Consider the following 18,475-nt stretch of genomic DNA (forward strand, 5'->3'; position numbering starts at 1 on the left):
GAATGGAATCACCATTTGACCCAGCTATCCCACTCCTCAGGTTATACCCAAAGGACTTCAAATCAGCATACTACAGTGATGCAGCCACATCAACGTTCATAGCAGCTAAATTCTCAGTAGCTAGGTTGTGGAACCAACTGAGATGCCCTTCAATTGATGAATGGATAAAGAAACTGTGGTATACATACACAATGGAATATTACTGAGTCGTAAAGAAGAATAAAATTGTGGCATTTGCTGCTAAATGGATGAAGCTGGAGAAAATTATGCTAAGTGAAATAGGCCAAGCCCAAAAAACCAAAGGCTGGATGTTTTCTCTGATAAGTGGATGATGATATATAACAAGGTTGGGTGACTGCCGGGAAGAGAAGAATGAAGGAACTTTGGATGGCATAAAGGAAAATGGGGAGGAAGGGGGTGGGGGTCAGAAAGATACTAGAATGAAACAGACAGTATTACCCTAAGTATATGTGTGATTACATGAAAGGTGTGAATCTACATTGTATACAAACTTAGAAATGAAAAGTTGTACCCCATTTGTGTACAATGAATCAAAATGCAGTCTGTAAAAATAATAAAAAAAAGTTTTAATAAAAAAGGTGAATCATTTCAACAATAAGAGATTTATGCAATTAATAATTAGGGTTACTTCTATAATTGTTAAAGACATGAATACAAATTTCTTTAATTTTCAAAAATTGAAGTGTCTTAATTTTTTCCTTAACCAGCAAAAATAAGAAATGCAGTTCTTTAAATTATTTCAAAGGTTTAAAGTAAAAGATACAAGAAGACTATTGCGGCTGGAAAAAAAGAAAAGATGTATTTTCTGTGTAAGTATAAACCACACACACGCACATAAAAAACGTTATATGCAAATTTACTTCCAAATTCTATGACTAAAAAAAAATGGGCCCAAGATTTGAATTCAAAATAACTATTTTTAAGAGGGGTCCTCGTGAACAATACTCCTTTTCAAACACTTCAAATAATTTGAAAATGTCACATTATAACAAGGGTTAGAAAAAAGAAAATATGTGTAACAATATCAAGTGGTTTAGCTAATGCAAACCTTTAAGGAGTTGATGATAGGTGTGGACTTTTACTTTAGAAAAACACAACCTACAAAACTTGAGTATTCAGTTTTGGGGGCTGAGTGACACTGATTTATAAAATGTTTTTTATTAGTGTCTTGATGACTTAGATGTTTACATAGCTTTGCTTATGATGGTGAATCATAGCTTCTAGGAGTATAGAGATAGTCCACAATTTATGAGAATAGAAAAGATGAAGGACTGGGCATATACCTCAGTGGTACAACACTTGGCTAGTGTGCATGAGGCCCTGGGTTTGATCCCCAGCACCACACACATGCACAAAAAAAAAAAAAAAAAAGGAGCCCAAATGAGTTTATGAGTTTTTCCAAAGTGATCAAGCTCAAGATCAGTCTTTCTCTATAGAACTTCTTAGGGATCTAACTTTGTAGTTATAAAAAGATCTTGGTCTTACACATGATAAACGTTAGAAAGGGAAAAAAGCACACACATGTGCCAAATCTATCTTTTCATTCATAGGTAAGAGAAATGTCCTCACTACCTCCTTAATTCTATTCCCCCATCTCCACAATAGAGCAAGAATGATTCTATTAAAAGTGCAGCAGACCGGCTCTTTCCACGGGGCAATCCAAGATGGCGGCCTAGAGGGTGACTGCACCCTCAGTCGCTCCAGAAACCAGGAGTTAAGAAGGGGAGGCATTGAGAGACTCAGACTGAAATAGAGCCATGGGTGAGTCTGCCCACTGGATAAAGCTCGGCCTGGGTGGCAGGCCCAGATAGAGGTGGCTTATCGGAGCAGGGCAGGGCACCTAGAGTCTTCCACAGGCGGCCCTGCCCACTCCGGCGGTGTGCCCCACCCACACAGCCAGCTTCTCCAGGTTCTCGGAGCAGGTCCCCTAGTGAGAGCCTTTCTGACCAGAACAAGCTCCAAGTCCCGGAGCCAGCGCGGCGTACTCTGGCACGCAAGCAGCTTCAGGGACCAGGACAGGGCAGCCAGAGACTTACCCAAGCAGCCTGGACCCCTGCGGTGGGAGGTGCCTTTCAAGGCTAGCTTCTCGGAACAGACCGCCCCGTGAGAGCCTTTCTACATAGAGCCAGCAACAAGTCCCTGAGCCAACGGAGAGCTACGATCCGCAAGCAGCCTCTGGGATCAGGGCAGGGCAGCAGAGACCTCTTCAGCGGCTCTGCCCACTCCGGCCACAGGCTCTTTCCACGGGGTTATCCAAGATGGCAGCCTAGAGGGTGACTGCATCTCCAGTCGCTCCAGAAACCAGGACTCAAGAAGGGGAGGCGTTGAGAGACTTGGACAAAAATAGAGTCACGGGGAGAGTCTCCCCCACTGGGCGAAACGTGGCCTGGGCAGCAGGCACAGATAGGGGTGGCTTATTAGAGCAGGGAAGGGCAGCTAGAGTCTTCCCCAAGTAGCCTTCCTCACTCCGGCGGTGGGCTCCTCCCACACGGCCAGCTGCACGGTGCAGGCCCCCAGTGAGAGCCTTCCCGCACAGAGCCAGCTTCAAACCCTGGAACCAGTAGGGGGCTAGGGGTAGCTTTCTTCGGATGCACTGCATTATCAAATTCTTCCAAGACATCAGGCTACTGAAGGCGGGGAGGCGATACACTGGAAATCTACCGGGACACTATAAGCCAATAGAGGAAATCTGCAATATCTCAGGGCCCCACTGACAGCTGACCAATATGAGAAAACAAGGGAAGAAAATGTCCCAAACAAACCTAGATACTACATCAATAAAACCCAATGACAACACAGCAGAAGAAATGTCAGAAAGGGAGTTCAGAATGTACATAATTAAAACAATCAGGGAAGCAAATGAGAAGATGAAAGAGCAAATGCAGGCACTGAAGGAGGAGATGAAAGAGCAAAGGCAGGCATTGAAGGAGGAGATGAAAGAGCAAATGCAGGCATTAAATGATTGCACCAATCAACAGTTAAAAGACCAAATACGGGAAGCAAGAGATCATTTCAATAAAGAGTTAGAGATACTGAAAAAAAAAACAAACTGAAATACTTGAAATGAAGGAAACAATAAACCAAGTTAAAAACTCCATAGAAAGCATAACCAATAGGATAGAACACCTGGAAGACAGAACCTCAGACATTGAAGACAAATTATTTAATCTTGAAAACAAAGTTGACCAAACAGAGAAGACGGTAAGAAATCATGAACAGAATCTACAAGAATTATGGGATATCATGAAAAGGCCAAATTTAAGAATTATTGGGATTGAGGAAGGCTTAGAGAAACAAACCAAAGGAATGAACAATCTATTCAATGAAATAATATCAGAAAATTTCCCAAATCTGAAGAATGAAATGGAAAACCAAGTACAAGAGGCTTATAGAACTCCAAACATACAAAATTACAACAGACTCACACCAAGGCACATTATTATGAAAATACCTAACATACAAAATAAAGAGAGAATTTTAAAGGCCGCAGGAGAAAAGAATCAAATTACATTCAGAGGGAAACCAATAAGAATATCAGCAGATTTTTCAATCCAGACCTTAAAAGCTAGAAGGGCCTGGAACAACATATACCAAGCCCTGAAAGAAAACGGATGCCAACCAAGAATCTTATACCCAGCAAAACTTACCTTCAAATTTGATGATGAAATAAGATCCTTCCATGATAAACCAAAGCTAAAGGAATTTACAAAAAGAAAGCCAGCATTACAGAACATTCTTAGCAAAATATTCCATGAGGAAGAGATGAAAAACAACGATGCAAATCAGCAACAGGAGGCGCTAGCCTAAAGGAATAGCCAAATAAAGGAGAAACCAAATCATGTCAAAAACAAATATGAGTCAAATGACTGGGAATACAAATCATATCACAATAATAACCCTGAAAGTTAATGGCCTGAACTCATCAATCAAAAGACATAGACTGGCAGATTGGATTAAAAAGAAAAAAATCCAACAATATGCTGCCTGCAAGAGACTCATCTCACAGAAAGAGATACCCATAGACTAAAGGTGAAAGGATGGGGAAAAACATACCATGCACACGGACACAGCGAAAAAGCTGGAGTATCCATCCTCATGTCAGATAATGTGGACTTCAAACCAAAACTAGTCAGAAGGGATAAAGAAGGACATTACATGCTGCTTAAGGGAAGCATAAATCAGCAAGACATAACAATCATAAATATCTATGCCCCGAACATTGGCTCATCCACGTACGTCAAACAAATCCTTCTCAATTCCAGAAATCAAATAGACCACAACACAATAATACTAGGCGATTTTAACACACCTCTCTCACCACTGGATAGATCGTCCAAACAAAAATTGAATAAAGAAATTATAGATCTCAACAACACAATCAACAATTTAGACTTAACGGACATATATAGAATATATCATACAACAAAGAACGAATACACTTTCTTCTCAGCAACACATGGATCCTTCTCTAAAATATTTTATGCCACAAAGCTACTGTTAGCAAATACAAGAAGATAGAGATACTACCTTGTACTCTATCAGAACATAATGGATTGAAATTAGAAATAAATGACAGAATAAAAAACAGAAATTTCTCCAATACCTGGAGATTAAATAATACACTATTATACGATGAATCGATAACAGAAGACATCAGGAGGGAAATAAAAAAATTCTTAGAAGTAAACAAGAACAAAGACACATCATATCAAAATCTCTGGGACACTATGAAAGCAGTACTTAGAGGAAGATTTATTTCATGGGGCGCATTCAAAAAAAGAAGTAGAAATCAACAAATAAACGACTTAACACTACAGCTCAAAGCGCTAGAAAAAGAAGGGCAGACCAATACCAAAAGTAGTAGAAGACAGGAAATAGTTAAAATCAGAGCCGAAATCAACGAAATTGAAACAAAAGAAACAATTGGAAAAATTAACAAAATAAATAGTTGGTTCTTTGAAAAAATAAATAAAATTGATAAACCCTTAGCCACACTAACAAAGAGAAAGAGGGAGAAAACTCAAATTACTAAAATTCGGAATGAACAAGGAAACATCACAACAGACACGAGTGAAATACAAAACATAATTAGAAGCTACTTTGAAAATCTATACTCCAACAAAATAGAAAACCTCGAAGACATCAACAAATTTCTAGAGACATATGAATTACCTAAACTGAAGGAGGAGGACTACACAACTTAAAAAAACCAATTTCAAGCAATGAAATAGAAGAGGTCATCAAAAGCCTACCAACAAAGAAAAGTCCAGGACCAGATGGGTTCTCAGCCGAGTTCTACAAAACCTTTAAAGAAGACCTCATTCCAATACTCCTCAAAGTATTCCATGAAATAGAAGAGGAGGGAACCCTCCCAAACTCGTTCTATGAAGCCCATATCACCCTGATACCTAAACTAGACAGAGACACATCAAGGAAAGAATTTCAGACAAATATCTCTAATGAACATCAACGCAAAAATTCTCAACAAAATTTTAGCAAATCGCATACAAATATATATTAAAAAGATAGTGCACCACGATCAAGTGGGTTTTATCCCAGGGATGCAAGGTTGGTTCAACATTCGGAAATCAATAAATGTCATTCACCATATCAACAGACTTAAAATTAAGAATCACATGATTATTTCAATAGATGCAGAAAAAGCATTCGATAAAATACAGCATCCCTTCATGCTCAAAACACTAGAAAAAATTGGGGTAGTGGGAACATTCCTTAACATTATAAAGGCCATCTACGCTAAGCCCATGGCCAGTATCATTCTAAATGGTGAAAAACTGAAAGCGTTCCCCCTAAAAACTGGAACAAGGCAGGATGCCCTCTTTCACCACTTCTATTCAACATCGTCCTTGAGACTCTAGCCAGAGCAATTAGACAAACCAAAGAAATTAAAGGGATACGAATAGGAAAAGAAGAACTCAAACTATCCCTGTTTGCTGATGACATGATTATATATTTAGAGGAACCTGGAAATTCCACCAGAAAACTTTTAGAACTCATAAGTGAATTCAGTAAAGTAGCAGGTTACAAGATCAATGCTCATAAATCCAATGCATTTTTATACATAAGTGATGAATCTTCAGAAAGAGAAATTAGGAAAACTACCCCATTCACAATAGCCTCGAAAAAAATAAAATACCTGGGAATCAATCTCACAAAAGAGGTGAAAGACTTTTACAATGAGAACTACAGAACACTAAAGAAAGAAATTAAAGAAAATCTTAGAAGATGGAAAGATCTCCCATGTTCCTGGATAGGCAGAATTAATATTGTCAAAATGGCTATACTACCTAAAGTGCTATACAGATTCAATGCAATTCCAATTAAAATCCCAATGATGTACCTTGCAGAAATAGAGCAAGCAATTATGAAATTCATCTGGAAGAATAAAAAACCTAGAATAGCTAAAGCAATCCTCAGTAGCAAGAGCGAAGCAGGGGGTAGTGCAATACCAGATCTTCAACTCTACTACAAAGCAATAGTAACAAAAACGGCATGGTATTGGTACCAAAATAGACAGGTAGATCAATGGTACAGAATAGAGGACATGGACACAAACCCAAAGAAATACAATTTTCTCATACTAGACAAAGGGGCCAAAAACATGCAATGGAGAAAAGATAGCCTCTTCAACAAATGGTGCTGGGAAAACTGGAAAACCATATGCAATAGAATGAAATTAAACCCCTATCTCTCACCCTACACAAAACTCAACTCAAAATGGATCAAGGACCTCGGAATCAGACCAGAGACCCTGCATCTTATAGAAGAAAAAGTAGGTCCAAATCTTCAACTTGTTGGCTTAGGATCAGACTTCCTTAACAGGACTCCCATAGCAGAAGAAATAAAAGCAAGAATCAACAACTGGGATAGATTCAAACTAAAAAGCTTTCTCTAAGCAAAGGAAACTATCAGCAATGTGAAGAGAGAGCCTACAGAGTGGGAGAATATCTTTGCCAACCATACCTCAGATAGAGCGCTAATTTCCAGAATCTATAAAGAACTCAAAAAACTCTACACGAAGAATACAAATAATCCAATCAACAAATGGGCTAAGGAAATGAACAGACACTTCACAGAAGAAGATCTACAAGTAATCAACAGATATATGAAAAAATGTTCAACATCCCTAGTAATAAGGGAAATGCAAATCAAAACTACCCTAAGATTTCATCTCACCCCAATTAGAATGGCGATTATCAAAAACACAAGCAACAATAGGTGTTGGCGAGGATGTGGTGAAAAAGGAACACTCATACATTGCTGGTGGGGTTGCAAATTAGTGCAGCCACTCTGGAAAGCAGTGTGGAGATTCCTCAGAAAGCTTGGAATGGAACCACCATTTGACCCAGCTATCCCACTCCTTGGCCTATACCCAAAGGACTTAAAATCAGCATACTACAGAGATATAGCCACATCAATGTTCACTGTTGCTCAATTCACCATAGCCAGATTGTGGAACCAACCTAGATGCCCTTCAGTGGATGAATGGATAAATGTGGCATATATATACAATGGAATATTACTCCACCCTGAAGAATGATAAAAGTATGGCATTTGCAGGCAAATGGATGAAATTGGAGAATATCATGCTAAGTGAGATAAGCCAATCTCAAAAAACTAAAGGACGAATGATCTCGCTGATAAGCGGATAAGGACATATAATGGGGGTAGGAGGGGTTAACATTAGGTTTAGGGTTAGGTTTAGGGTTAGGGATAAGGAGTGTGGTAAGAATGAAGGAAAGAAGGACTGTATAGAGGGAAAAGAGGGGTGGGAGTGGTGGGAGGGGTGGGGGGGAAGGGAAAAAAAATAATCAAACATCATTGCCCTACGTAAACGTATGATTACACAAATGGTATGCCTTGACTCTATGTACAAACAGAGAATCAACATGTATCCCATTTGTATACAATTTAAAAAAAAAAAAAAAAGTGCAGCAGACCACATTACTGCTTTGCTCAAAACTCCTCAAAAAGGCTTTTATCTGATTAAGAAGAGAAGTCAAATGCACAATGATGATCTCTAAGATCCGACATCATTTGGAACTCTTATTTCTCATTAATTTCCTATGACTTTCCCCCTTATTTACTCTGCTTGAGTCACCCTACTCCCTTGCTGTTCCTCGAACACTGTAGGAACAAACTTCTCCCAGGGTTGCCTGAAATGTTCTTCTACTAGGTAGATACTTCATTTGCTTTCTTTATTTTCTCAGACCTTTACTCAAATGTCATTTTCTTTGTGAAGGTTTCCCTGGCTACTCTATATAAAAGGGCAACATCCTGGCCTCAATATTTCCTAGATTCTTTCCCTGTTTTACCTTTTTCTTAGTACTTATTACCATATAACATACTGCATATTCACTTATACCTTGATTATTTTCTGACTCCCTCATAAGAATATCAATTTCATGAAGGCAGGGCTCTTTTATAAAAACTTCATGTACCTATCTACTTACCATTTTAATTTATTGCTGTACCTTTGTCTAAAATAGTGCCTGGACAACAAATATACGCATATAGAAGTATAAATTAATGAATGTAGGATTCATTCAATTTCAAAAAACCAAGAAGCAGCAGCACTGTAGACTGTATGTGAACAAAGAGGCTGAGCTACTCTTAACGCTCTGGAATATCTCTGAAGCAACAGTCAGAAGAAATGTATATGATTCAAGTTACTACAGAAGACATCTAGAAAGAACAAATTAATATTACTGTTTTTAGATTCTTTTCATCATCATTAAATAGGTTTTTAAAATACTTCAATTATTTAAGAAGTAAATACAGTACTCAAAGAGAAGAAAAGATGAAAATTTGTGTTAAGAAGACTTGAAAGCTTACAAGAAAAAAAGGCTACAGTGATGAAACATTGCTCTAAAGAGTATCGTCTCAGAGTTATCTATCACAGAAAGTTATCTTTCATGAAATATACCATAATTACTTCTTAAATATCCTAAATACCAGGCTTTATTTCCTGGTAACTCAAAATCAAATTTTGAATACCGAGTAATAAAAAACTGGAGCCATATTTTTAAAACACTGCTAAACCAAATTATACCCAGGTACTCAAACTAAAAGAGGAAAGGAAAAATTGGGATTTCAAAGTCTGACCTCCTTACTATTACTTTCTTTTATAAAACACCTAAAACCCAAACTTCACTGGCTCAGATAGTTAAGCACAGAAGATCTAAACAAAATAACTTGCTAAGTAGGAGGTGGAAGATGTTAGTTCCTTGCACTCTTAATGATAGGTCAATATTGTATTGTGCACCCGGCATGGTGGGGCATTCCTGTAAGCCCGGAGCTCAGGAGGCTGAGACAGGAGGAGTGAGCATTCAAAGTCAGCCTCAGCAAAAGCAAGGAGCTAAGCAATTCGGTGAGACCCTATCTCCAAATAAAATACAACATAGGGCTGGGATGTGGCTCAGTGGTCAAGTGCCCCTGAGTCCAATCCCTGGTACCACTTCCCAATCCTCCTAATCATATTGTGTTCTGGCAGTTTTGAAATTAGGTATAATAGCCCAGACCAGGGCTAAAACCTCAAATTATCTAACAGGTAGGTGAAAGAAATGTAAATGTCCATGTGGAACCATTTTAAATATTATGAAAGATAACTAAAGCTTTCTGGGATTGCATGCTTTTCAAAGCCCAATAGGTCATGACTTATGATCCAGATCATCTGTATGGCACTAAAACCTGCACAGGACTTGCAGTCAGAAGACTTAAGACTGACTATACTCCACCTTAAATGGTGAAGAGGAAAGGTGACCAGTACAGAGATTAAGGACACCTCAGCCTTGGAGTTAACTGAGTGAGCACATAATTATGTGCACAAGTTGATTCCATTTCCTAAATAGAGAATTGTATATGATAACAAATAAATAGCACATGTTAAAAAGATGTTTATATAAAAACAATGGCTATCCTCATCAATATTTTTATCATTGTTCCATAACAGAATTTCATCATTCTGGACCTTGTAAGTCACTAATAAATCCAGAAAGCACCAGTCTAAAACTAAAAGGACAAGTTTTATTTCTTTATAACCCTAATCCTAATATTTGAGGAAAAAAGGGCTCTCCCATGGAGACTCACTTGCAATTTTTAATGGATTCCTTTAATGAATGGAGCCACATTCCCAGCCCTTTTGATTTTCTTGAGGTGAGGGCTCACTAAGTCTCTAAGGCTGGCTTGGAAATTGCAGTCCTCTTACCTTAGTCTCCCGCGTCTCTGGGATTATAGGTGTTTGCCCGGCTTATGAACTCTACCTTAATTTATAGATCCTTGTCAGGTTTTTGGTGGTTTCATACACTCTTTTTGTTGAATTCATCACATTTAAACTAATTATTTGAACTAACCAATACTGATTTTATGTCATGACCATCAAATATGAAATTATAATGTAAGACATTGAGAAAGAGGGAGTAAAAGTGATGTATGTAAACAATAGTAATTACAGTTGTACAGATTACCTCTTCAAGAGGAACATGATTCACCAGGCCACTGACAACTGTTCTTGGGGCTGTTTCTCCGACATCTACTTCTTCTACATACAAAGAGTCCGCGTCAGGGTGTTTTTTGGCAGTAATGATGCAACCAATTCGAAGATCCAGACGGGAAACATCTATTGGCTTAGAGTCAGCACTTCCTGCTAATGATTGCTGTTTTTTCTCCTTCTTCTCTCCTAAAAAGTATTTATGAATGTGTAAATAATGAAAAGTAAACCAAAAATACACTATGAAAAACCCACAGTATCAATACTGATGAGCTTCAAAGGAAAAAAAGAGTATTTACCTTTTACTTTTACTTCATATGAAGTGAAGAATTAAAGTCATAAAATCATGAACACTATATTAGTTATTTCTCTGAATGACTGCCTATATTTATATATAGTTTAGTCAACTATAGCTCATTGGCTATAGTTTTACTGTAAAGCAACCCATATTCGCTCATTTACATTTTATCTACAGCGTATCTACACTAAGGCAGAGTTGAGTGGTTGTGATAGACTTTATGGCCTCCCAAGCCTAACATAATTATTATTACTTTTATAGAAAAAGTTTGCCTTTCCCTAAACCAGTGTTATAGAAAATCCCTGAAAAATTTTTACTGGATTTTTTGAAAGGTGAAAAATAATTTATTTAGAAAAATTATCAATATTAGTGGCCAAATGTAAAATAAACTACAGTGAAATACAATTTTGCTGATAAAATGTTATCTTATCTATTATATAGAAAAATAAGAATACAGTGAATTTCTCCATTTCTTACAATTTTTCTTTAGACTTATGAGGACTTTAGGTTTGTCCACAACTATCTGAGAATAATATTATTTAATTCTGATTATGCTTTCATAATCCTATTTGTATTTGTATGTTAAAGATGTAACTTATTAATGTATGATCACTTTAACCAGAGTCAAAATGCAATCTGTGAAGAGGACTTATATATCTTAAGTCTATAATTAGCTTTTGTTATAAACAATGTAAAATACAAGTAAGAGTTATTTACCTTTTAACCTGCAGGGTAGAGACAAGTTATTGTAGCTTGGAAGCATTCATTCTCAACTATGCCTGTTTAATCTTTCAACAAACATTTACTAATGCAATGAATGTAGTACTAAAGCATTTGAAATAGTAAGATGAGTGGCCCATGCTGTCAAGACACTCAAAAATCTTCCCTAAGGAAGACACACACATATATAGTAGTTTCCCCCAATTGTATATTCTCCTTCCACATTTTAGCTAACTGCAGTCAATTACAGTCTGAAAATACTGCATGGATAATTTAAAATAATCATCCGTTTTTAAGTTTAAAATTGCCCACTATTCTGAGTAGCATGATGAAATCTCTAGCCATCCCATTGCCTAGATGAGAATCATTCTTTTGCTCAGTATATCTATGCTGTATACCTTATCTGCCTCTCACTCATTTAGCAGCTTTGTTATTTGATTACTGAGGTATTACAGTGTTAGTTTTCAAATAACTCTTATTTTACTTCATAATGGCTCTACAGTGCAATGGTAGTGATGTTGACAATTTCATTATAGTATACTGCTATAATTTTCCATTTTATTATACATTATTGTTCTCTCTTACTGTGCCTAATTTATAAATTAAAGTTTACCATATGTATAGGAAAAATAACAGTATAGAGTTCTGTACTATTTCCAGTTTCAGAAATCCACTGAAGATCTTGAAATGTATTCCCTATGGGTAATGGGGTACTACCATTAATGATTATGTGATAAATGTCGCATACATAAAAAAAAAGTAGAATCACAAAGAATAATAATTCTGTATGGAACAGGAAAGGTAGATTCTGTGAAAGGAAATGGATAATTTCTACAAAGGTAGTTTATGAAAGAGGAGATAGGACTAGTTTAAAATACTGACCATTTATAATCTTCTTAGGAAGTTTAAAAATAAAGAAAAGCCCACCATTTCCATAAACAATTTAGCAAACATTTTTGTAATGGTAAAATACAGAAATACATAAAATTATTAAAAAACAACACACCAAAAACAATAAGATATATATATTAAACTTTAAAATACTGCAGTAATACCATATAGTATATCTATATCCATAAACAATTTTAAACTTTATTTCATACGGATTTGAAATATCTATCAGGAATCAACATTCCAGCAGTTATTACAATATTAAAATATACACCACAAGGTTTGTATGAAATGTTTATAAGAAATTTTAAAATGCTTCATGACAAAATGCTCAAGAGATGTATATAGTACTGTGTAAAAAACTGTATGGACACTATAGCCCTTGCAGGAACAGAATACTGGAAAGTGGCAATCCTACCAACCAAACTTATGGAACTACCATCTTTCATAACCAGCACTGTTCAATATAATAGCTGCCAATAACGTATGGCTATTTTCTAAACAATTAAAACTAAATTAGAAATTCAGTTCTTTAGTCACACTAATCACATTTTAAATACTCAATAGTTACATTTCCACTCTGGCTATCATGTTGGACAATGCAGGTATAGCACTTCCATCACCATCGAAAAGTTCCACTGGAAGGAGTATTCTAAATTTAGAGTTCCATTTGGTCTTGCTTTTCCCTTTTTCCCCAAAGGACTTTGTAGTCTCATCTGACTAGAAGATCGATTAATCCTATGGTTAGAAAACTACTGCATCCTCCTTAAAGAACAGAGTATGGACTTCACAAAACATGTAAGAAGTGGCTATGTGATTATTTTGTATCTATTTCTTAATTCATTTTATAAAGTAAAAGAATTAGGATAGCTTGCTTTCACTGTAATCATACCATCTAGCAGAGAAGTTGTATAAGAGGATGTAGAGCCCCTACTTCCTTCTAACAAAGGGCTATTAATGTTTGCCAAAAGGAACATACATATACTAGATACTACACTGGTTTAGGTTAGTTCATAAATCCCTCAGCCACTTGTTTTCAAAGAAACTATAAGTATAGGAGGCGCACAGAATGAATTATAAAAACACTCCTTTAGATATGTTTCGTGAAACAAAATCTGTATGAAGGGAAGTAGCTCAAAGGGAGTCAGATTTCTGATTAGAAAAATAGCTTTAGCAGCCAGGGAAAGGAAAAAAGGCTTTAATATTAGTTCAGATGAAATACTATAATACCTATCAAAATGAAGTATAGCTAGGTTCTAGATATATTTGCTGATAGGAATTATAGAATTCATTGATTAATTAGATATGAAGGTTAAGAGAAAGGGACAGGTTAAGATTGACTGCAAGATTTTAATTGTGGTTGCATACTTGGATGTGACCTACTTTACCATGTCAGTTTATGTGTTCCTGAAACCCTGAGTACCCCAAATGCCTTAGTTCAGATAGTCTGCTTTGACTGGATGTTCCTTTTTTATCTTCATTTGTTCTACACTAACTTTCTATCTGTGATTTCTTTGAATAAAAGTCCTGAATGCACACCAAACTTTGGTCATACCAAACTATGTACGGATGTATGGGTTCCTATGCTTACTCTCTAAACTTTCTACCTTTAGGACTCAGTTTCCATGTTCCAATATTATACCGTTATGAATTTTATTCTAACTTATAAAAGTTTGAGTTTTCTTTTGAAACATTATAATTATTATAAAAAATGGTAACATTATCTGATAACCAGTCAATAGTCAAATAAGATTAATGGTCAAAATACCTTTCTTTTCAATTTTCTCTTTCACCTTCTTTTCTACTCCTCCCCCTCCTTTTATCTGTTCTTTGGTATCAGAAGACACAGTTGTTATTGGTGAAGACTGTATCACATTTTCAGAAATCATGGAATTAGTTTGAAGCGTGGTACCAGATGGCAATGGTATTTGCTTCACTGATAAAGAAAATAAAACAGACAACATCGTTTATATTAAATCAACAAGATAAAAACCAGGGAATTGTGAATCATAAGTACGAACTTTTTACAAAAGAAAAATTCATTGTATAACAAAAATCAAATATCTATTATTTGAGATAGTGGAAATCTTGTCAAGAAATTAAATACATTTTAACCATTACTGAGATAATAAAATAAATGTATGATTTCCATTTAATTAATAAATATTAAAGCGAGAAAACAGCAGATAACAATAATAGCTAGTTACTATGGACGTATTATGTCCTAAAATTTTTTCAAAATGCTTCATATGCATTAACTTATAATTCTCTAAGTTCCCTAAGAAATAGAATCTCTTCATGTTGCCACTTTATAGATGATAAATCCAAGTTAACCAAAAGTTAAGAAACTGGTCCATCACACAGTGACAGAGGAATAAGAATGTATACCCAGGCAGTGTGGTTCCAGGGACTGCATTCTTGACATCTGGCAAGATGGTGAGTTTTTAATTTAGGTTTTCTTTTACACAGAACAACCAGGAAGGTAATTATTTAAAATTTGTTTTTGCAGGACTGGGGATTGAACCCGGGGCATTCTACCACTGATCTATATCCTCAGCCCTTTTTATTTTGAAAAATGGTCTAGTTAAACTGCTGAGGCTGACCTTGAACTTGTGATTCCTCTGTCTTTGTCTCCTGAGTAGCTGGGGTTACAGATATATGCCATCATGCCCAGTTGGGAAGGTGTTTTAATAGCAGTCATTTCTATGTTAGAATTAATGGAGACACAGCATTACTTCTTTACAATTCAATACTAAAAAACAACTTTTTAAAGAAAAAGTTCTTTAGCAATGTTTTAAGATGTTGAAAACAATTTATCCATTCCCAGTGAACATGGAAAATTACAATCCCTTGAGGGAGTCTGATGTGGCATAGATTCTGGCCAATATTCAGACCACTTATTTGAGGTATTTTTTAAGTTCTCTGGATGATATCACTTTCTTTAGTAATGTGGATTCCTATTTCATATTTAACCATTAAACTGAATTCACCACTTTAATTCAAGTCACTGTTTTGATTTATTATAAATCAAAACAATCTATCATTTCTATAATTAATCACCTCCATTTTGAATTTCTGCTTGAATTAGCTCTTGCTTCAGTTCTTCAATTTCTTTCTTCAGTTTAGCATTTTCAACACGAAGTTTCTTCTCTTCTCTCAATGTTGCTTGTAAAACTAAGATCAAGGAAGTGCAGTTAAAATATGTGTTTTTTCAAAGTTTTCTTTCGAATGCTATTTGAAAAGAGCATGGTTAGTATTAGTTAGGATAACACCAAGAATCAAATATTCAATCAGTTCCTTTATGCCAGTATTTACTGAAACAACATGATGCATCTGCTCTTTAGAATCTGTGGGGAATGGTTCCAGGACCTCATAGAGGCCAAAATCTTTAGGTGCTAATGTTCTCTGAGTAAATGAAGTATTTGCATATAACCTACACTCCTCGTGCGTACTTTAAATCATGCCTAGACTATTTATAACACCTAAAACATTGCAAATGCTATGTGAATAGTTGTTATATTGTTTAGAAAAAAAAAATAACAAGAAAAAAGTTTACAAACGTTCAGTATAGATGTACTGCTTTCCTTTCCCTGAATGTATGTGATTCAGTTGGTTAAATTCACGGATGGAGAAAGGGTTATTTTATCTAACAAATAGTAGGATATTTAAAGAGATTTTGCAAAATATTTACTGTAAAATAGGGTCAATGGGACAGAGAACCACCACAGCTAGAAAGGTGCAGAATAAGTAGACTAATTCTTTTATTCTTTTAAATTATCAAAACTGAAATGCTAGCCAAGATGCTCGAAAATTGCCACCCTTAGAAAAAAATTCAGTTTAAAACATTTGTCCTAACATATATATACACATACATATATATAATAATCAGTTCCCATCTCTTCATTTTGGAAAGAAATACTAAGAATTTTAAAAAGTAGCCAGGTGCAGTGGTACACACCTGTAATACCAGTACCTCAGAAGGCTGAGGCAGGAGCATGGTGAGTTCAAAGCCAGCCTTGGCAACAGCAAGGTGCTAAGCAACTCAGTGAGACCCTATCTGAATAAAAAATAAAATAGGGCTAGGGATGTGGATCAGTGGTTAAATGCCCCTGAGTTTAATCCTCAGTACAAAAAAAAAAAAAAAAAAATTTTAAGAAGAAAAATAGAAAAATTGTAGGAATCACTATAAAAAGTAAATAATTAAAGTAACATTTTATTTTATTTTATTTCTGTTGTGATGCTGGGGATTGAACCAGGATCTCACATATGCCAAGTAAGCACTCTACCACTGAGCCACATCCTCAGCCCAGCACATTTCAAAATTAGAAAAAAATACTGATAAAGGGAAAATTTTTTTGAGGGTAAATACAAGATTTGGTTAGTTATTCTCAATTTTATATAAGAGAGAATTTATTTCAATTAGGGTGACAGCAAAAGATTTTGAAATTTCCATTATGACATTAACCTTAGTTATTAAGAAATCAAATAAAATGAAACAAAATCAAAACCAAACTAAGGTCTGCAGGTAGAAATTCAGATTTGATATTTTTGTACGCATGTTAATAGTTCCTAAGTAAAACTTTAAGAATGCCTGAGAATAATATAAAAGTATACAAGATTCCCCCATATAAAGTTAAAGAAAATATTTAATTTCATGTTTGAGCTCACCCAATTTTCTTTGTTTCTAACCTTTAATTCTACACCAACTAATGTTAAATAGTATAATCTTACTTTATCATAAAATAATATAGTTTTTTCTATATATGGCATATTTACCAAATATTGATTCTAATATCTTAAGCCTAGAATATTATTAAACTCAAAACATTAAGGAATCTAAGTTACCAGATAATTAAGTAATAACATATAAAATAAACATTTTTTTCTGTCAATATATGAATTAACTACTTAAAAAATTTTAGATTTTCTTACTTGCTTTCTCCTTAAGAAGAGCAACTTGTTGCTTAAGATATTCAATGATTTGATCTGCCTCTGCACCTTTCTGTTCCAGTCTCTTCAGAACAGCATCATTGGTTGCCATTTTTGCCAAAAAACGGCAGAAAATCCTAAATGAAAAATTACATTATGAAAGGAATAAGTTTATCACATAGGACACTGAAAAAGTAGTCTGAGGGAAAAACATTTTCTGCTGTAACAGATCAACATCTTAGAAAATCACTTTTTCTGTGGAGAACAAAAGACCAAACAAGGCAGAAATGTTAAGAAGACTGTCCTGAATCTCTTTAGAAAAAGAAATCTACTTTGTTTTCAAATGCAGAAGAAAAGGTATATATTCATATTTAAGGTTCAAAAAAGTCAAAGCCTTAAAATACTGCAGAATATTATAAGACTATTACATTAAAGGAAAAAGGATAAACTTAACTAATCTAATGAATATCACTCTAGTGTTCTAAAAAGAGTTTCCTTCCTTACAGGGAATTTTGTATATTTGAAATTTCTAATGTTTACTGAATTATGTACATATTTCAGAAGGATTATGTAAAGAACGATAAATATTAAAAGAAAAAACAATTAGAAAAACATCAGTATTAATCATGCCTACTCATCAGTAATGTCAGTATATGTGTCCTTTATAAAAAACTACTAGTAGTTTACTTTTATCATAAATTCAAAGAAATTAAAAAACATCCTGTCAATACACAAACATTTTGAGATTAATTCATCATGTTAGTTTAAGTTGTCATATACTGATAATCAAATTGACAAGAGAGGGTTAATCATTAGTAATAGTATGCATAGCTTTTCTTTTTTTACCTGATTTAATACTAACGTTTACTTCAAAGTATAATAATGACATACAGATTACTGGAATAATCCTAATCCTAATTTTAAATAAATGATTAGCACTCAAAGAATTCTGAAGTTTTTTGACAAAGAAAAACAAATTGGTCAATGGACAAATAATAAAGGATTGTTTTAAAATTTCAAACTAATGTCTGTCCTATACAATAGTCTAGGAATTTTTTAAATAAAAAATTCAATCCTCAAAATACTCTACCCTTAAATTGACAATA

General features: G+C 35.0%; 1 protein-coding gene across 1 annotated transcript in view; it reads right to left on the reverse strand.

The window, feature by feature from the left end:
• The window catches only part of Aimp1 (aminoacyl tRNA synthetase complex interacting multifunctional protein 1), a 45,836-nt gene that overhangs the window by 19,707 nt on the left and 7,654 nt on the right, over window positions 1–18,475 (reverse strand). Inside the window, exons 2-5 of the mRNA XM_047566533.1 lie at window positions 17,373–17,506; window positions 15,501–15,614; window positions 14,209–14,376; window positions 10,509–10,720 (exon numbers count right to left, since the gene is read on the reverse strand). Coding sequence (XP_047422489.1) covers window positions 10,509–10,720; window positions 14,209–14,376; window positions 15,501–15,614; window positions 17,373–17,506 — 628 coding nt within the window. The remainder of the gene's footprint in view (window positions 1–10,508; window positions 10,721–14,208; window positions 14,377–15,500; window positions 15,615–17,372; window positions 17,507–18,475) is intronic.

Source organism: Sciurus carolinensis, chromosome 10 (genome assembly GCF_902686445.1).
Source record: "Sciurus carolinensis chromosome 10, mSciCar1.2, whole genome shotgun sequence".
Classification (NCBI taxonomy): Eukaryota; Metazoa; Chordata; class Mammalia; order Rodentia; family Sciuridae; genus Sciurus; species Sciurus carolinensis.